The sequence below is a fragment of the Colletotrichum destructivum genome, chromosome 1 (genome assembly GCF_034447905.1).
Source record: "Colletotrichum destructivum chromosome 1, complete sequence".
Classification (NCBI taxonomy): domain Eukaryota; kingdom Fungi; phylum Ascomycota; class Sordariomycetes; order Glomerellales; family Glomerellaceae; genus Colletotrichum; species Colletotrichum destructivum.
In genome coordinates this window covers 1,493,833-1,511,999 of record NC_085896.1, presented here as the reverse complement: position 1 = coordinate 1,511,999, position 18,167 = coordinate 1,493,833, and the positions used below count along the sequence as shown (strand labels likewise).

At 56.3% G+C, this 18,167-nt stretch overlaps 9 protein-coding genes across 9 annotated transcripts; 5 read left to right on the top strand and 4 right to left on the bottom strand.

The window, feature by feature from the left end:
• Positions 1-899: 899 nt before the first annotated feature.
• CDEST_00471 (Putative protein kinase) lies at positions 900-1,712 on the bottom strand (the record flags this gene model as incomplete). Its single annotated transcript, XM_062916630.1, has 1 exon — positions 900-1,712. One exon carries the CDS (start codon positions 1,710-1,712, stop codon positions 900-902), a length of 813 nt encoding a protein of 270 aa, XP_062772681.1.
• A 665-nt stretch (positions 1,713-2,377) lies between these two features.
• On the bottom strand, positions 2,378-2,890 carry CDEST_00470 (uncharacterized protein; the record flags this gene model as incomplete). Its single annotated transcript, XM_062916629.1, has 1 exon — positions 2,378-2,890. The coding sequence occupies one exon, from the start codon at positions 2,888-2,890 to the stop codon at positions 2,378-2,380; it is 513 nt and encodes a 170-aa protein (XP_062772680.1).
• Positions 2,891-3,814: 924 nt separating this feature from the next.
• On the top strand, positions 3,815-5,307 carry CDEST_00469 (Putative Zeta toxin domain, P-loop containing nucleoside triphosphate hydrolase). The gene has a single exon (XM_062916628.1). The coding sequence runs from the start codon at positions 4,067-4,069 to the stop codon at positions 5,021-5,023; it is 957 nt and encodes a 318-aa protein (XP_062772679.1). The 5' UTR covers positions 3,815-4,066; the 3' UTR covers positions 5,024-5,307.
• Positions 5,308-5,747: 440 nt separating this feature from the next.
• CDEST_00468 (uncharacterized protein) lies at positions 5,748-6,796 on the top strand (the record flags this gene model as incomplete). The annotated part of the gene is made up of 4 exons (XM_062916627.1): positions 5,748-5,778; positions 6,043-6,172; positions 6,305-6,389; positions 6,448-6,796. 4 exons carry the CDS (start codon positions 5,748-5,750, stop codon positions 6,493-6,495), a joined length of 294 nt encoding a protein of 97 aa, XP_062772678.1. The 3' UTR covers positions 6,496-6,796.
• Positions 6,797-7,234: 438 nt separating this feature from the next.
• On the top strand, positions 7,235-9,111 carry CDEST_00467 (Putative RNA polymerase I associated factor, A49). The gene is made up of 3 exons (XM_062916626.1): positions 7,235-7,445; positions 7,518-7,843; positions 7,893-9,111. Exons 1-3 carry the CDS (start codon positions 7,310-7,312, stop codon positions 8,751-8,753), a joined length of 1,323 nt encoding a protein of 440 aa, XP_062772677.1. The 5' UTR covers positions 7,235-7,309; the 3' UTR covers positions 8,754-9,111.
• Positions 9,112-9,298: 187 nt separating this feature from the next.
• Positions 9,299-10,759, top strand: CDEST_00466 (Putative enoyl-CoA hydratase/isomerase, ClpP/crotonase-like domain superfamily). Its single transcript, XM_062916625.1, has 2 exons — positions 9,299-9,730; positions 9,963-10,759. The coding sequence occupies exons 1-2, from the start codon at positions 9,534-9,536 to the stop codon at positions 10,588-10,590; spliced, it is 825 nt and encodes a 274-aa protein (XP_062772676.1). The 5' UTR covers positions 9,299-9,533; the 3' UTR covers positions 10,591-10,759.
• On the bottom strand, positions 10,593-13,539 carry CDEST_00465 (Putative oligomeric Golgi complex subunit 1 protein). The gene has a single exon (XM_062916624.1). The coding sequence runs from the start codon at positions 13,343-13,345 to the stop codon at positions 10,805-10,807; it is 2,541 nt and encodes an 846-aa protein (XP_062772675.1). The 5' UTR covers positions 13,346-13,539; the 3' UTR covers positions 10,593-10,804.
• A 269-nt stretch (positions 13,540-13,808) lies between these two features.
• CDEST_00464 (Putative sas10 domain-containing protein) lies at positions 13,809-15,833 on the bottom strand. Its single transcript, XM_062916623.1, has one exon. The coding sequence runs from the start codon at positions 15,715-15,717 to the stop codon at positions 13,858-13,860; it is 1,860 nt and encodes a 619-aa protein (XP_062772674.1). The 5' UTR covers positions 15,718-15,833; the 3' UTR covers positions 13,809-13,857.
• A 738-nt stretch (positions 15,834-16,571) lies between these two features.
• On the top strand, positions 16,572-17,895 carry CDEST_00463 (Putative short-chain dehydrogenase/reductase SDR, NAD(P)-binding domain superfamily). Its single transcript, XM_062916622.1, has 2 exons — positions 16,572-16,834; positions 16,903-17,895. The coding sequence occupies exons 1-2, from the start codon at positions 16,721-16,723 to the stop codon at positions 17,830-17,832; spliced, it is 1,044 nt and encodes a 347-aa protein (XP_062772673.1). The 5' UTR covers positions 16,572-16,720; the 3' UTR covers positions 17,833-17,895.
• The last annotated feature ends 272 nt before the right edge of the window (positions 17,896-18,167 follow it).

Sequence of the window (18,167 nt, the reverse complement as noted above, 5' to 3'; positions counted from 1 at the left end):
ACGCACTGTCGAGGTCGTCGTGCTCAGTGCATATCTGTCTTGCCGGCTCCCGGAAAGGGAGGGGCTCGCATAAGACCAAGAGTTCTTTGATCAGGCAAATGTGTGTCACCCTCGAAGATCTCGAGGAAACACTTGTGCTTCATCAGCGTCGCCGGCGCTCACGAGACGGGGAGCGCCGCCTGGCCGAGGTCTTGGGGATCTTCTCCCAAGGAGTTGAAGGCCGTCTTGGTGTTTCAGTATCGTCGACCATGGCTCAGTAATAGCCGTCGGCAACTTCGCGGGCTTGGTTCGGCGGTGTGGCCGCGGAGACAGAGGCGACACCCGGGCAGAGAAGTCGGCGGTTGTCTACATGTCGGGCGACCCTATCGATTTGAGGCTGTCGAGGAACGAAAAAGTTGCTGGTTGTCTTGTGTATTACGTGAACGCTCTTGGTCTGTTTGTTCTGGTGTGAGTAAGAGCTAGCAGTGGAGGAACAAACGTTACATAGTATTTACTTTTGGAAGCCTAGCGGCGTCGTACCGATGCCGCATTCTTCCGTGATCCTGCCATACTGTCACTGGATCCAAGTTTTACATTGGGAGGTGGAAGGGGCTGACCTTCCCAGGGCGACCGTTGTGAAAGCTTCCACAAAACGTAAATGGATGGTCCTGAGCGTGACACCGCTCTCTATTTGTTTCCAAGGTCTCCTTAGCGCAGAGAACCAACGATCTGCGTCAGCTCGCAAAGGGGCACATGCTAGTACGATGATGTATGGAAGAGGTTCCTCGGCTTCCAAACTCCACCTTGTGAATTATAAGGACGCTCCTACCGTATCCGATTCTGTCCCTGATTAATGAGCAAGTCGGCTGGCCTACCTGCAAGCCAGCATGCTACTCAAGGCGCGATAGGGTTTACGACCTCTAACAGTTGATTACTTCACCGCTAGAAAGTACCCGAGTGCCGTTGTCTAAAATTCTCTGCGGCAACCGTTCCCAGTTTAGGACCTTATCACCCCTGTCCAACACATCTTGCCGCCTCTCGTACCACTTTTCGAATGTGATTTGGGACAGCAGCCCTTGTGTATTTTTCAGAGAAATGGTCTCCTGCGGTGGCTTGGGCCTGGACAGCCAGTCGATGGCCTTTGGAACATCGCGGGGATTGACAGGACGGAGGTCTGCGGCCCTTCGCTCCTGCCATTCTTGCAACATAAGCTTATATGCTGCAACTGGATGGTCTAGCTTCACATCCGAATGCTTCACCCAATCTCCTCCGAGGCTGTCGAGGTTCTGATCTTCGTGAGGCATACTCCGGAGGCTACCGTCTTGTGTGAAGATCTCGTAAGCAGTAAAGATGACGCCCTTGATATCGTTCCGGTCCTCGAGGTAACTCTCACCCTCCCCAGGTGAAGAAGTATGGTTGATGCGGGCCGCAAAGTTGAAGTCAAAGAGCATTACAAAGTCTGTCGACTCGTCAACCAGGAGATTTCGTGGGGCGATGTCCTGGTGTGCGATGCCGTGTTCGAGGTTCAGATCGTCTACGACATCTATAAGCTGCCGTAGCCACTTCAGTCTGAAAACGCGCGGCCTGTTCTCCTCTAGATTGCCGCCAGGTACGTAGCTGCTAGTGAATCCGACCACGCAACCCTTAATCTCGTCAACGACAAATCGGTCAAACGGAACGATGTTTGGGTGGCGTGGAAGACGCATCCACAAGTTCATCTCCTTCCAGAACATTTGGGCATACTGCCAAAAGAAGTAGTATTTGAAAACGGCCTGCCCAAGGGTCAGCTTCGTCACCGGACGAGATAATCCAACATCGGCACCCAGGTTTCACCTTTTTGGTAGATCCCTTCAAACATGGGGGGGTAAGCGACAAGGTCCACGTCAGGTCCAAGCCTTTCGAGTTCCTCGAGTTCGTTCCGTCGCACTGTCTGAATTCCTTCTGGGAGAAAAGCTTCGTGAAGGGAAAGATAGTGGACGCAGCATGTCTGATCATTTTTCGAATCAGTATACGTGGAGATGATTTCGCCAGTATGTGATACATGGATTCTGTAAATGTCGGGAGACAGTTGGCTGCTATGGCGGCTGAAATGTTCAATGGCAAGACTATCGTCGTCTTGCTCCCCGTCCATGGTTACCGAGACGACCCGTCTCTGGTCCCAATCGACAATATGCCAGGTGCTTGGCCCCACCAATGGGGATATCGCCGCTCAAGCAAAAGTGCTTGGAGCCATTGTCAATCATGTTGCTGTGTTCTTTGTCGCTCAAGGCGTGCAGATCCAAGAGACGAATTAGGGCGAATCAGAGAGTGTATTGAGATGGATGACTGTAGTGGGAGTCACGGAGAGTGCGGGGTTGTCAATTACCGTATTAAGGTGCATACATACCTCAACTACACGCTACCTCTGCCTCCCTCCCCTTTTGTTCCGAAGATCGGAACACGCGCGAACGATTTGAGGCGGTGGGTTTCCCAAACGAAGAGCCCGGGGGTGTGCAGTTTGTTCCAGGCAGTGCCTAATAGCCCGGAGCCGATTCTCGACAGCCAAACCAACCTCCTTTCGCCACAAGCACACCCTGGTGCGTTGGGTGCATGTGTACGTTTCCCAAAACGAGGGGCCCAGGGTTGGCACCATCTTAAATTCCGGACGAGCCAACAGGCTCCGTACGCCTTCCAGGGTTTCGGGTGCGATTGGGAGGCCCGCCGTCGAGAATATGCTATCGCAGCCTGGACATTTTACGACAGTCCCGAAATCCGGGTGGTGTCCGTCGGAGAACTCGGTCCTCGAATTGAATGCACAGCCGGCGTGTTTGCAGACGTACCCTGCCGCCGCAGCATCCTTTGGTGACAGCGGAAGCTTCTCGTTGTAGATGAGGGCGGCATGCTCCTCTTCGAAGTTGTCTGGCACAGGCATGGAGTAGGAGAGTGGGCATGCCTCGTATCTGTTGTCAACTTTGTCCGTTGATAGGACATTGCGGCAGGATGGGCAAACGAACTGGATCCAAAGACATATTTTTGTGGTCTAATGCTGTACTATCTTGTGAGCTGCGATGGTTTGGGGTTTTGGAAGAAATGAGCTAGTTGGAGGAGCTGGTGCGGTTGATTTCATATAGAGTCCGAGTCTGCCTGAGCAAAAGCAAATTGAGGCCGGTTCTGTACCACTAGTGCCTGACCAGCTACAAAATTGATCTATTGTGCTGTCAATGTTCTTGCCTCTTTACCCATGTTCAGAGCTGTTTTTGATTCTACAGTGGTTCCGAGGACACATATCCTTGAAACCGAGTCAGCGAAAAATGGAATGCGAAAGGAAGACAAACATCTGTGTCGCAATACATGCCATCGTGGAGAGTACAAGACTTTCATCATAGAATAGGCTCACATGAGCCTTGCTAGTAGCATAAGGATATCAAAAGGGAGGGACAGAAGATCAGACTAGCTTAGATTCAAAGCTTACTTTGACGCATTACTATGTTGTCCATTAAACATTATTGAACAACGCGATTGGTCAAACTGTTTTTGGGTAAGTTCTCTTTGTCATGAGGCGACTTTGTTCTTCTTCTTCTTCTTCTTCGTCCAAAAAAGGCAAGGGAGGTCCGGTAACGGGATCTACAGGAACCGGCGCCCGGGCCATGGCCGGGGTCAACCGCGGTCGCGGATCCGGCCCCAGTGTACCAATCGGAGTACAGCACCGCACCGGCAAAGAGCATTTGAGGATACACGGAATCCGGCAAAAGGGCCGAAATGTCCAATCCACCATGTTACATAATCTTAACGCATATCTCTTCTCGTGCTCCATATCTTGTAATCAGTCAGCTCCCATCATGAAGTCAAAGTTAAGTTCCGTTGTTGGGCGCTAACCATGTGATTGGGTCAGTGAGGTCATTTGGTGGAGTTGACGAGGGCGGGGCGTGGTGCTAAGGGAACCGGGGTTCGTCTCATCATCATCAACCACCTGCCACTTTCAGTATACGTATCGACTCGACGTTGTCTCAACCGCCGACAGGAAATTGGTCGAACTAGACAGTTGAGACATCACCAGGTTCACCGATTTGATCCCAATCCGATTACGCTCCCGTCACATCCTCTCATTATGCCGCCCCCGCCGGACCTGTCCTGCTACATCCTTCCGGACACCGAGTCCAGGGAGATCTTTACCACAAAGATTCTCCCCACCGACCTCCCACCGTCCCTCACACCACACCCGACCCGGTCCCGGCCCCTCGCCGTGCTTATAGTCGGTCAGACCGGCGCTGGCAAAACGCGCACCGCGCCAGCCGTCCTCGGCGCCATGGCTCGCTGCCAACCCCCTGTGCACCTCATCGCCGACGTCTACAAGGCCCATCACCCGTCCTATCTTGCCCTTCTCGACTCTGACAACCCTGCTCACGCATCTCCCGCCACGGGCCCCGACGCGCGCAAGTGGCTCGCCATGGCCGCAGCCGAGGCCATTGCCCGCAAGCTCGATGTCCTCCTCGAGAGCGCGTGCCGCCACCCGGACGACTTCCGTGAGTTGGCGGGCATGTTTGGCAAGGCCGGCTACCGCGTCGAGGTCGTCATCATGGCTGTGCCCGCAGCGCTGAGCAGGCTGGGCATCCTGCATCGCTTCTACGAAAGGTTGCCGGAGGCAGGGAGTGGGGGTTTACCTATCCGGCTCACGCCGGTCAAGGTCCATGACGATTCTTACAGGGGGCTCATGAGTGTAGCAGAGTGGATAGACGGAGTGAACTACGTCGACAGGATTCTGGTCGTAAGAAGGGGCAACATGGTTGCTTTTGCGGATGAAAGGGGCCGAGATGGAAAGTTGCAGGGCACGGTGGCTGAAGCTGTAAGGATAGAGCGAGACCGGCCGCTGACCAAAGAGGAGAGAGAATCAGCCTTGGCGGACCTGGAAAAATTGGCCGCACGTGATGCAAAGCTGGCGGAGCAGGTTATGGGGTTGCTTGAGCCTTTATTGGTGGAAGAAGACCAGACCTATCCGGTGTTGCGTCCCCTATCTTTCCCGCCTCATGGCCCGAGGGACGCTTTGCTCACGCTGGGTGAGGTATGATAGCTCGTGCGGCAGGTAATCCTGGGTCCTTGACCATCAGAGTCTTGCAACTCCAATCATATCAAACCTGGAATCGACTAGTGCCTTAAGACTGGAAAATGATAGGAGAAGGCCAGAGAATGGAAAGGGGAATGAATAGTGTTTCTGACATGGTGGAAGCAAAACGGTGAGACTGGTTCTGATCCTCATGATTTGGTAACAGCAAAGAAGCAGGACACTGTCTCATATGGTGGATGATCTCGAACACGTCTTGGGGCCTGGCCCATACTTTATCTCTCTCTTATTTACTTATACCAAAATGCTTCAGCGATTGCGGATTATGACCGAGAACACAACGGCAAAACAAACGGTTTCAACAACGTTCTCTTCTCAATATGCCAGGCAAAATAGTAATGGCCCGTAGAGTGTTGATCGAATGCCTGTTGGAGTATGGCGGAGTTCTAGGAAGCAGAATCAATAACCGAAACGAATACACGGGATCATGAGAAGAGTTAATGCGACAAAGATGAGCATGGAGCGAGAAGGCAGTTTGAGCAGGCGAGCAACAATACGTCTAGGTTCACTCGCACGCCGGATTTAATGATGTTAACTCAGAACATCGTAGCCGACGTGGTGTGAGTCGAAAGATTGCCAAATTTGGTACTGGGAATCGGAAAAAGACCCAAAATAATACTAACCATCATGCTAGCCAAGTTCCAAACGGCTTGAGAGCAACCTCTATTTGATGCGACAGCCCTCATCCGGCAGACACGGCAGTAGGCTCCGATCACAATCCCTTTACCGGCCCCGGAGTGGAGCATAGCTGGCCCGAACGGCAAATACGGTACGTATCTAAGTTGACCAGGTACCTAGGTACCCATCTACTTCATACTGAGTGCCTTCTTGTCTGCAGAAGAGGGTGCAGGGGCCGGCGAGTGCCTGAGCTCAGTAGCTGCCCTGGAACACTTCACCGAAGCGAGGGGTCTTGGGGTGGGGCAGTGAGGTCACACTAAAATCGAACTGCGTGGAAGCTGCGACAGCCCCGCGAAAATTAACACACGTGACGCAAAAGGGTTTTCTGCCCTACAGAGCTCAACCACTAAAACTTCGGCGGTCGGCTGGCAATTGGAGAGGAAGTTCATCACCAACACCTCTCATCTCAAAGGACAAGTAAGTTCAGCGCCCCACATTCAGCCACGGCCATCGCCGCGTCGAGAGCCTCAATACCGGCAAGGATTTGGGAGCTCGCTGCTGGCGGCAGCAATTGCGCATGCGACTCGAAGAGCTAACCAAGCTTCCCAGGTTCGTCGTTCACGATGAGAGCCAAGTGGAGAAAGAAGCGCGTTCGCCGTCTCAAGCGCAAGAGAAGAAAGATGAGGGCTCGCTCGTAAGTACTCCTCTGTCGAACCTTGGAATTCGTTGGGTTGTCTGACAGGTTTTCGCAGCAAATAAACAACTCGCCACCCCTCCCCTCGGCCATGACCATCTTTTGAGATGATACCACTACAAACGAACCATCATTCGACGAGCACTTTCTGGATGCGACAGCCAGCATACGTCACCAGCGACTCAGTCTGTCTCGGCACGCACGAGACGTCTACATTCACACTACGGATTGGAACTATGAGACTTGGGGTCATGACGGAATGATTGGGCGCGCACCTATGCTGCAGACCTTGATGAGGATTCAACGAAGATGGACCTGACAACACGATCGGTCGAGATGACGCTACGATGAGGAACGCGGTGTTTATGGATCAGCCGCAGGAAGCATGATGTGTCTTGACGCAACGCGGATTAGGAACCGGGATCAAGACGTGCACGACAATTGAAAGGCAGATATTTGCTTCCTCAAAAAATCAAAAAGTGAACCAAAATAACAATGTTCCATCGAGTGACAATATTGTGCGTACGTGTGAAGTCGCCAAATGTTTAGGTCAACGAGAGCAATGGCGGACGTAAGTTCAGTTACCAGCTTCGTCAATTGAAGTCGTTTGTTATCAATTCCTACGATCAAATGCCTACCAAGCTGCCAAAGCTTCGACAACATTGGTCAATTAAGCGCGATTCTGGCTGGGGGAATTGTGACGTTTGTTAGACAGCTAGAAAGGTCCAAGCAACCTTCCGCTGTTTCTGCTTCCAAGCACACCGCCTGCCTATTACGGAGAACAGGCGTACGGGTAAACGCCGGTGCGCCGACATTTTTTCTGGCCTCCAGACCCTTACAGAAAATATTTCTAGAGGACTTGGAAGCCATCCCACCAGGCCGATCACCACCGATCAGTCATACCACTTGTAGCAGTAACCATGGCGGACGCAAACGGACGGAAGAGAAAGCGCGACCTCGACGGCTCGTCCAAGTCTAAGAAGAAGTTGGCTACTGAGCCCTCAACAGTCTCCGTCTCGTCGGTCCTGAGACCCCAACTCTGCCCCCCAGTCCTAAGTACGTCTTCCTGCGCCCGAGTCCCCGCGGTGCGGTGAGAGGCGAGAGGTGATAATGCTAACGACTCTGCAGCCTCTGCACCCGGAGTCCGGCTACCCAATAGCGTCCCATTCAAACCGTACGTCAAGCAAGATGCTTTGTCCAGCAAACGGCGGCAGAAAGCCCCCGCGGTTTCGCAGGATCTTGTCCTGCACTCATCCAGCCACCAGACGATGGACTACACGGCGAGAGAAGATGGCATCAGCGACAGCCAGCAGGCTTTGAAGCACTACGTGGGCATCTTTGACCCCAAGACGGGCACGCTCCAGGTGGTGGAGGCGAAGAAGATGGTGGTTCGTGGTGTGGCTAGAGCGAAGCATGCGCCGGAGGGGGCCATGAGAGCACCGGCCGACAACCAGGTACGTTCCCTTTCGGGCATATTTAAGAACAATCGCTAACGTTGTGCAGAGCTACTACGACCTCAAAAAGGATCTCGGCCAGACGTTTGGTACGAAGAAGGCGAAAAAAGCCATCGAGTCCGTCGCCCTCAACGCCATCGACCCCAACAAGACCAGAGACAGCGCACCGAAAAAGCTCGACACCGCATCCAAGGCCATTCTGCGGGAAATCGGGGGCGTCACGGCGACAATGGCCTCGCGCGATCAGCTGCAGGCGGCCGTCGACGAGGCCAAGCCCGTGCCCAGGCCCAACCTCGAGGCCGAAGTCATTCAGGATGTCTACGATCCCGACGAGTTTATCGGCCGCGAGATCCTCGCGGCGGTGCCTGTCAAAGACTGGATCGATCCGGCAAAGAACGGCGAGGAAATCTTGTGCTACTCGCGGCACGTGGCCTCGCGGGTCAAGAAGGTGGCCGACTCGGGCAGTGTCGCCAAGATGCGGCTGCTGCGTTACTTTTACTTCCTTTTCACCTTCTACATCATGGCGGCGCCGGGCAAGCAGCGCGGCACGAAGCGCGTGCCGCCGCGCGACAAGCTCAAGGAGCGCATGTCGCCGGCGCCGCAGGTCGTCATCGAGCAGATCCGCCGCAAGTTCTCGGACGGCGGCGAGATGCGCAAGTTCCACCTCGACCTGCTTGTGACGCACTGCTGCGCGATCGCGTGCATCATCGACAACTTCGAGGTCGACACGTCCCAGTTGCGCGAGGACCTGCGGCTCGACCAGAAGGACATAAACAACTATTTCTACGAGATCGGCGCAAAGGTGAAGCAGGTCGCCACCAAGGAGAAGGGCAGGCCCGCGCACGTCGCCAAGCTCGCGCTTCCGCTCAACTTCCCCAAGCTCCGATCAGTCGCACCGAAACGCCGTTAGGGTGGTGATTTTGGCGATTACGAGCTGTTCAAAACGCCGGAGAGGGTGCGGAGGGAGAGTGTCAGGGTCAAATAGACCTGAGGCGACGGGCAGATGCCACTACAAATATAAGGGGGAGGTCTTGCTGGCCGGTTATTATTTGCGGTGCTGGGGAGAAAGCATGACACACGCCCCTCGCCCCTCTCGCCTCTGTCGAATGTGGGCGGCAGGGGCATTAGTTGAAGCATCTCCGAGACGATGCGTGTCGACAGTCGACACTGATGATGATACCTACGCACTGTTTACTCAGTAGAGGAGCGTATATTCGCATACGTTGGTCCACATAGGATATGGAGTTCAAAATTCTTCCTTTCGTAACAGAAAAAGTATGATGACAATGCTGAACCGACGTCGTTGTGAAGTCCTTTGCGGCCTATTTTATCTTCCTTAATAAGCTCACAGCTACGGCGACCATGCGCTGGGTGGCTCCCCCGCAATGCCACCCCGTCCTGCCGAGGCATCTCGGTGCAGTTGTGTGGGGTCCGGGGTTGACCTCCCCTGGTCTCCTTGCGTTTAATAAACGAGGTGCCGCCGGAGCTTGGGTACTAAGGTGGGATACCCGGGAGTTGATCTCTAAGAAACTGGTCAACTGAGTGAACATCCAAGCTAGATTACTTTCAGCCGGGACCGGGTCATTATAACGCAAAAATACTTTCGTAGTCCCGGAGAGCCACAGAGAGAGATCTACATCTACATATTACCCTGCACAGACGAGACAAAAGACACTCACATCCGACAAACATGGCCGGCCCTGAGGACTCAGTCATCTCCCTCGAGTACCGCGGCCGCGTCGCGCTGCTCACCATCGACAACGAACGCAAGCTCAACGCCCTCTCCCAGCCGCAGTACTACGACCTCGCCCAGAAGCTGCGCGAGATCGCCACCCACGACGAGGTCTTTGTTACCGTCCTGACGGCCAAGGGGCGCTACTTTTCCGCGTGAGTGCTACACTTTTCCCCCCAATTTTGTCGTCCATTGGACACATGCCATCTCGGCCCGAACGCTGTTCGACACTTAACGATCTCTTATAAGTTCATGATGAAAGAGAGGGGGGGTGGGGGGAGGTGTTGTAAAGCAGTAACGCCTCGTCGTAACCCCCTAAGTCACGGGAAACCCGATTCGGACATTTCTTTTCATCCCCTTCCAGCATCACGCACTGACAAACCACAGCGGAGCTGACGTATCAATCGCCCGCGCCTCGCCGGGCGCCTCCCCGGATGCCCATAAGCACTGGCTTCAGTCCTTCGTCGCATTCAACCTCAACACCACGCAGGCCTTCTACTCGCACCCCAAGATCCTCGTCGTCGGGCTCAACGGGCCCGTCGTGGGCCTCTCGGCGGCCCTCATCTCCTTCGCCGATTTCATCTACGCCGCGCCGTCGGCCTTCCTCCTGACGCCTTTCTCGTCGCTCGGCCTCGTCGCCGAGGGCGGCGCCTCGCGCGCCCTCGTCCAGCGCCTCGGCGTCGGCAAAGCCAACGAGGCGCTCATCATGAGCCGGCGCATCCCCGCCGCCGAGCTGCTGCACGCCGGGTTCGTCAACCGCATCTTCGACACCGCCGAGGGCGGGGACGCGCGCTTCCGTGAGCTGCTGCTGCGCGAGGTCGACGAGAGGCTGGGCGAGCACCTGATCGGGGAGAGCCTGACGGGCATCAAGGCGCTCATCCGGCGGCCCGAGATCGAGATCATGGACCGACAGAACTCGCTCGAGGTGTTTGCGGGGCTGGAGAGGTTCATGAAGGGCGTGCCGCAGGAGGAGTTCCGCAAGATTGCGAGCGGGGAGAAGAGGCACAAGCTGTGAAGGGGCAAGAGAACGGGCTACTCGGATATGTCCGGATCGTGATGATTCTAGTCAGATTTGCATACGGTACAAGCAAGGAACATGTGTATGGAGAAAAGAATAGACCAGGGCCTTTTGTATTTTTCCATCCGAGTCTCTTCTGCTTCTGCACAATAAAAGACGAAGGTTTTGCGCAAGTGGCCGGTCGGCTTTTCGGGTATCTAACTACAAATCATCACAGCAGGCCGAAAAGCAGGTTTGTCCTCTTGTGGTAGTCCTGCGACGACTTGGCAATGCTCTGCCGCGCGTCGTTGCTGTCCAGGCCTGTGCTGTCGTAGACCCTGTCCTCCAAGCCCTTGAGCTCATTGCTTTCGCTGTCCGCCTGAGGGTCGAGATAGCATCGTAGCAGAGAGACGTCAAATAGCCACTGGATCAGAAGGTCCCGACGCTGTTGTGCAAGGTCATCGTCCACTTTTGTCGGTGGTTCGGGCGCCTCGGGCGTTTCCTCTTCCTTCGCCTTCTCTTCTGACCCCCCTTCTCCGCTTTCTAGCTGCTCGCCGGACGCATCCTCCTCCTTCCTAGCATCAGAGCCCTCTTCCTGCTTTTTCTCCTCGCCAGAAGACTCCTCTTCCTTATCCCCGGGCGTTTCCTCAACGAGCGCAACCTGCTTGTCTTCAGATACTGATGCATCGCCACTCGTCTTTTCCTCAAGATGTGCCTCTAGAGCCTCGAGCCACTTCTCGGCCAGTTGCTTCCTGAGATGTTGCTTAATGACGCCGACAGCGACCGCGCTCCATAAATCCATTCCAGCGTCGCTCATCTCCGTCGACACATCACGCAGGAACCGAAACACTCTGGGCGAAGGCTGTGTGGGCAGCTCGGGGCTGCCCTCCCACAGCAGACGGCCTATGACAGTCCTCTGGGTGAGTCCCTTGCTTACAAAGGTCTCCAGCGGCTGCGCCGACACAGCAACGGCGAGCTGCCCCTGCAGAGACGGCACTATCCCCAGCCCGAAGCTCTTGACGCTGTCGAGCTTCGGCAGGCCCTGGCGTACGTCTCGCAGGATGCGGAGGAGGTACATGGCAACCTTGCCGCTGTTCTGCGCGTCCGATCTAGACGTCCACAGGCTCGTGAGCTTCTCGTCCAGGTCCTTGAAAGCCTTGACCAGTGTCGAGTCGAGCTTCTCGTGCAGCGTTCTAGGGTCGTCTTTGCTGAGCAGTTGCTGTCTCTCTTCAATCGTCTCTTCGTCCTCAATCTCGTCAATATCGTTGTCCCAACGCTGCCTCTTCAGGTGCTCCACCACGTCGCCCACCTCGTCGATGATGTGCCGCCACGACTGAAACCCGTTCACCGCCTTGGAGACCGAGTCATTCCGGCCGTGTAACCTGGCTACGAGCTCCTGCAGGAAGTGATCCGCTCCATTGATGAGGTCGATATCGAAGCTGCGAACGTTCCAGAGTTCGACAGGCTGATCCGTCACGCCGTCCTGCCACGAGTCCAGCGTCGCCGAAACCTCGGACCCGATGAGGTGCAGCTTGTTGACTTTGGTCTCAACGAGGTTCAGCATGTGACCGTTGATGGCGCCGCGCAGCTCGTCGAGCATCTCGGAGGGGTCGAAACCGCGGGCTTTGCCGCCCTCGCGGATCCACAGCTGGAGTACGCTCGTCCGCAGCTCGGTGATGGCCTTGAATTCCACCATGCGCTCCATTGTCTTCTTGAGGCCGTCGATGTGCACCTCGCTGGCCTTCTCGGCCCAGCTGAAGAGCATGTCCCTCGCCCGCGGGCCGTCGAGGTCATCGTGCCGGATGAAGGGTGTGAAGAACTGGATCTCCTCCCCGCACCATCGCTCGTAGACGTCGAGACGTAGGCCCTCGAGCTTCTTGAGTGCCGTGTCCGCTAGCAAGGGGCTCTTCTTGAGGTTCGACAGCGCGTCAGCTAGCTTGAAAGGTACGAGGGCCTGAACATCCAACAGCGTCCTTGTGTACAGCGTCAGACTCTTGAGAACGTCTCCCGTGCTCCTATGCCGCTCCTTGTCTTCGACTTCGAAAGCAAGCGCCATGGCGGCGCCTCTTACACCCAAGAAGTGGGTGACGACGTCGAAGGCGCCGCAGCTGGTGGCCAAGCTATAGGCACACAACGCCTTGAGGACATCCTCCTGCTTGATGGTATCTCCTGTACGCTCCAACAAGCCATCAATGTATCGCAACAGCCTCTTCTTCAAGCCAACCAAGCTCTTCTTCGTGGCCTCGACAGCGTGGCCGACGTCCCCGTCCAGCCTCTCCTCCTCTCCCAGGCTCTTCACCAAAAGCCGGCTCAGCACCAGCACCTTGCCAGCGAGGACGACCCTATCTCCTTTGCTCAAATCCTGGATCCCGGCACCGGAGCCCTTGAGCATACGGCCGACGACGAGCGCGCAGGTCTCGAGCAGCCTGGCCCTCGCGACGATGCCGACGTCTCCGCCGGTGCGCTCCCTGACGGCGTCTTCGAACCCGCTCAGACCAGATACCTTGGACCCGACGACGCCGCGCCCGCAACGGCCGCCCATACCTCCCAGGACGCCCTGAACGGCGTCGTTGTCCTTGCGCATCTGGACGATGGTGTCGGCAGTGCCGAGGAGGTCGCGGTACGAGTTGCCAACCTGAGTGCGCAGGCGGCTCGCCTTCTCGTCGATTTCGACATGGAGGGATCGGTGGATGGCGCGGATCTGCGGTAGAGTGTAGTTTGAGGAGAAGATCTGGGCGGAGGAGGTGAGGGTCGAGATGTCGGGTGTCGCCATGGTAGAAAGGTGCAGGTTTCCGGGGGTGGGGGATGGGGTTCCGTCAATTGAGGGTTATCGGTGGTTTATCGGGGACATTCGGGTTCATTCGTAGCCGCTCTCGTCTGGGAGTTATCGACAGGTCGTGGGACCACTTGCGCTGGTATCGCGCTTGTTCTGTGGTTGAGGTTCACAAGGAGGGTGGTAATGTCAGCTGAAGGGAGCTGTTCTGGCCAAATGGAATTTGGTGGGGCCAAGTGTCTCGAGCTCCGGTACTCGTACTCTGTACTGATAGATAGATACCTTGCTCAGGTACCACCTGCAGGCACCTAAGGTATTACATGGGAGCACCTGTCTCTATCTGCCTTGGTAGGAGCAATGCGAGACAAGTCACAACACAAACAAACGACACATTAGTCCTGAAATCAATAATGAGGTTACGAAGAGAACACAAAGGCAAAGAGAAACCACGAGATGAGAGGACCTTTTGTATTCCCATTGCATTATTTGAGGAACCCAATAGCGGCCCAGCTCTACAATTTCCTCGCTCTAACAATATTCGTCGTGATACCAGACATCTCACCCCCGTATCCGCCCTGGGGTTCGCCGCCTTTCCAGACGGCCTTCATGCTCCTCAACTTCTTCTGCTTCTCCTCGTACTTCATCCTCTTCTTGACGCGCGGGTTGCGCACCTCCTTCTTGCGCTTTGGTGTCAGACCCTTGTTCTTCTCGATAGCGTACGTGATCTTGCGCTTGCCGTCTTCGCCGACAACCTCCTGCGGGACGATGCGGTCCGCCTTGCTGGCCGCCGCGAGCGCGTCATACAGCGCCTCCTTCTCTGCCTTCTTTTTCTTGGAAGATGCCGACACCATGTCGTAGTACTCGTCGTCGCCCTCCTCGCGCACGCCCGCCGCGGTCCTGGAGTCGTCGCCCTCGCTGCCGGAGTCGTCGCCGAGGTCGGCACCGAATTTTTGACCGCGTCGTTCGGCCTCGCGGTTGAGACGCGCCTGGCGGTCCCTCAGGCGCTCGCGGTACGGGATGTCCACGTCGCCGCCGGCGTCGCGACCCGCGTCGGCGCGCTTGTTGGCCTTCTGGACGATCTGCGAGGTGTAGAAACGCAGACTCTTCTTGCGGGCTGCCTTTTCGGCAGCCGCCCGGGCGTCGAGGGCCTCCTCTTCGCCAAAGTCGGAGTTGTCGCCGTCTTCGGCGGCCTTGGCGGCGGCCTTCTTCGAGCTGCTGCTCTTCTTGGACTGCTTGAGCAGGTCGTCGAGATCCGCGAGGGACTCTTCGACTGCTTGTGCCTGCTTCTGTGCCTGCTTGTTCTTCGCCTTGGCGGCCTTGTCCAGCTTCCTCTGCTTCTTGAGCTCTGCCTTGGCTGCGGCGAACGCGGCCTCGTCGACGTCGTCCACGGCACTAATCTCCTCCTCGGCAGACGAGACATCCATGGAATCGTCAGGGAGGAACGGCTTCGCGCTCTTGACCTGTTGCCACGCCTCACGACACTCCAGCAACGTCTCCATGACTTCGTGATCGCGCAGTTCGGCGGGGTCCAGAGTCTTTTGGGTTGATGAATCGTCCCGTGCTGGGGATGTGAGAATGGCGAAGTAGCTGGCGAGGGCGGCGACGTAGCAACCGAGGATCCAGTACTTTACTGCCTCTAGTGACTGGCTCGACTTGCCGTGGGCGTCCTTCTGCAGGACGGACAGCTGCGGCTGCAGCTCCTGGAACTCGTTGACGAGATGCTCAAACTCGGGGTATCTGCTCTGAAGAATCTTGACGCGCTCCTCCGGGCCCATGTCGTCCGTAACCTCGACATCCTTGAGGACCTCGGTGACGACGTCCTGGTCTTCCGCATCGTCAGGCTTCGTGGCCAGCCATTCGCCCTCGTCGAACAAGAAATCCTCCTCTGACATCTTGGCCAGCTTCTTCTGCTGCAGGCGCTTGGCCTCGGCCTCTTCCTCGAGGGCATCGGCCTCGGTCTCGATCTGGTCGGCATCGTAGTACTCCTTCTTGGAAGAACCCCACCAGGTCGGGTCAGCTTCGTCTCCTTCCCCCTCGCCCTCCTCGTCGGACTCGGCTCCAGCCTTGGCCTTCTTGGATTTCTTGCTGGGCGCTTTCCTGGTGTCTTCTTCGTCGGAATCGTCGCCGTCGTCGAGGTCGAGGATCTCCTCTTCCGAGTTGTCCAGGAACTTTTCCTCCTCCTCGGCCCTCTTTCTCCTCTTGGACTTGGGGCCCTCGTCGAACATGATCTTGTCCCGATTCAAGAAGTACTCCTCTTCCGAATCGGCAACATCTTCGTAGGTGGTGATGGGACCGAGACGGGCGTCGGCGGGGTCAAGCTCCTTGGGGCCGGTGTGCGCTTTTTGCGCGGATGCTTTGCGCTTCTTCGCCATACTGACTGCTTGACTTCTTTTCCGATTGGTTCGACTCTTACAGCAAAAAGGGGTTGAGGAAAGAGGCGGCAAGTCAGTGTCGCTGGTGTGAGGCGGGCGTCAGATGGAGATGGATTCTCTCGCTGCGCCTGAGATAACGAAAAATGTTCTTGCGTTGTCGAGCGCAGAACTTTTTAGTGGAGATTTGGTGGTGGAACCGATGTCCATTGGCCGGATTGCACAGAGCCAATAGTGGGGTTGGTGCACTCGGCATCCCGGGAGGGACGCGGATAGCTTATGGCCTCTGATGGGTTTCTTCCGTCTTAGCCTACTTATGAAGCTGGACTACCCTTTGTGATGCGTGACACAATTTCGCACAACGATCACGATATCAGAATATTGCTGCTACACTCAGTTCTGGTAGACTTAGGCCCGGTGGCTTTGGTAGAACACTCGTACACTTTGACCCCTCCCGGTTCTGAAGGATCTTAGCTCTCAACATGCTCTAAATGCATCATTACCTCATGTAGGTGGGTAAGGTACCTGGGTGAAGTTTGAATAACGAGGGACAGTAAGGATTTTTCCCGTTAAGAGTTAAGAGTGCTTTAAGCAGGAGAGGTCTCCCACGCCTCTAGTCAGCAGTCCGAACGAGACAGCCTTCTCAAATAATGCCTTAATATAGCACCTTGTATCTAACTGCTTGCTGACCAACATCCCGACTGTGCAAACACCCCCCCCCGCCCCCCCCCCCCTTTTAAAAGCCAGGTGATAACGCCCACTCGGGGACCTGAGCGACTCCACTAAAGCTGGGCGGGAGATCCCGATTACACCAGGCCCTGCGCCGCGAGCGTCCTGGCTAAACCCCAACTGGCCCTCTGCAGGTGCTCTTGACCCTGCATCGTCGTGCGAATCGCATGCCTTGACCAAAAGTCACTGTCCGACCAAGCCGAGCACAGAGACCAGTGGCATCTGCCTTGTCTCGATTGCGCCTTTGGTCTTTCTTTCCTTCGCAGCCCCTCAAGCTATGGAATACACATCACAGGCCCTGTGGATCGCCCTACCCGGCCTCGCTGCCCTTCTATTCGCATCCGCCATGGGTCTCTTCAACAGGAAGAACCACATGCCCGTCGATGGCAAGGTAAGGATGCCCTCCCGATCTTCCCAAGCCTTTCAATTGACCAGCCACTAACTCAACTGCTCCGCCAGACCATCCTCTTGACCGGTGCCTCGGAGGGAATGGGCCGCAGCGTTGCGCTCCAGCTCGCCGCAAAGGGCGCAAACCTCGTCCTCGTCGCCCGCAACGCCGCCCGCCTGGAGGAGCTCGTTACCGAGCTCAAGGCCGCCGCCAAGCACCCCGAGACCCAGCGCTTCAAGTACATGACTGCCGACGTCGCCGTCGAGAACTATGCCGCCCCCATCGTCGCCGAGGCCACCGCCTGGAACGGCGGTCGCAGCCCGGACATCGTCTGGTGCATCGCCGGCATGGCCACCACCGGCTTTTTCACCGAGGTACCCTTTTCCGCGACCCGCAAGAACATGGACGTCAACTTCCACGGCACCGCTGAGATGGCCCATGCTATCCTGCGCGAGTGGCTCGCCCCCGACGCCCCCGTGGAGGACGAGCCGAGGCACCTGATCATGACCACCAGCGTCGTCGCCTTCTTCACCGTCGCTGGCTACGCCCCGTATGCCGGGTCCAAGTGGGCCATCCGCGGCCTGGCCGACACTCTGTCCCAGGAGGTCCTGCTGTATCCCCAAAACGTCAAGATCCACGTCGTGTTCCCGGGCACCATCACCAGCCCCGGCCTGGAGAGGGAGAACGAGACCAAGCCTCAGATCACCCATCAGCTCGAGGAGCTCGACCCCGTGCAGTCGCCCGAGGAGGTCGCTCGGCTGTCCATCAAGGGCCTGGAGAGGGGCGAGTACTTCGTCACCGTTGCGTTTCTGGGCAGCTTGATGAAGTGGAGCGGCCTTGGCGGCTCTTTGCGAAACAACTGGGTGCTCGACACCTTCATGATCTGGGTCACCTCCTGGGTTTGGGTGTTTATGCTGCCCGATCTGTTGAGGCAGTGTAGAAACTATGGCAAGAAGCATGGTCACCCGGCTACCTATGGAAAGTCGAAATCGAAGGCGTGAGGACGGGTTGTCAATATCCGGCCCCACCCGGTCCGAACCCCTCTCTCCATTTGCTACCTACTCGGGCGACAACAAGCCACAGACACGCACACATGCCAACGATTAAGAACCAATGGAAATGGTTTTTGTGGTAGAGAGGTCTTTTGTCCTAGCAAGCGATGTGTCGTTACTCTCTAAGCAATGCATCGGAGACGAGACGTTGACCACTCGTAGCATGCATCAGGACCCTTGGACACTCGAGTCTGTCCTCTCGACTCTGTGAAGCCCACCAAGGCCAGAAACCAACGAACCCATGGGCATCGGCAATCCATACAGGACGCCATTAAGGCGTTTCG

Coding starts and splice junctions, on each gene's coding strand:
- CDEST_00464 (XM_062916623.1), bottom strand. CDS start 15,717: ATGGCGAAGAAGCGCAAAGCATCCGCGCAAAAAGCGCACACCGGCCCC.
- CDEST_00469 (XM_062916628.1), top strand. CDS start 4,067: ATGCCGCCCCCGCCGGACCTGTCCTGCTACATCCTTCCGGACACCGAG.
- CDEST_00467 (XM_062916626.1), top strand. CDS start 7,310: ATGGCGGACGCAAACGGACGGAAGAGAAAGCGCGACCTCGACGGCTCG. Junction 7,446..7,517: donor ACTCTGCCCCCCAGTCCTAA/GTACGTCTTCCT, acceptor ACGACTCTGCAG/CCTCTGCACCCGGAGTCCGG. Junction 7,844..7,892: donor GAGCACCGGCCGACAACCAG/GTACGTTCCCTT, acceptor AACGTTGTGCAG/AGCTACTACGACCTCAAAAA.
- CDEST_00465 (XM_062916624.1), bottom strand. CDS start 13,345: ATGGCGACACCCGACATCTCGACCCTCACCTCCTCCGCCCAGATCTTC.
- CDEST_00463 (XM_062916622.1), top strand. CDS start 16,721: ATGGAATACACATCACAGGCCCTGTGGATCGCCCTACCCGGCCTCGCT. Junction 16,835..16,902: donor ACATGCCCGTCGATGGCAAG/GTAAGGATGCCC, acceptor CTGCTCCGCCAG/ACCATCCTCTTGACCGGTGC.
- CDEST_00466 (XM_062916625.1), top strand. CDS start 9,534: ATGGCCGGCCCTGAGGACTCAGTCATCTCCCTCGAGTACCGCGGCCGC. Junction 9,731..9,962: donor AAGGGGCGCTACTTTTCCGC/GTGAGTGCTACA, acceptor GACAAACCACAG/CGGAGCTGACGTATCAATCG.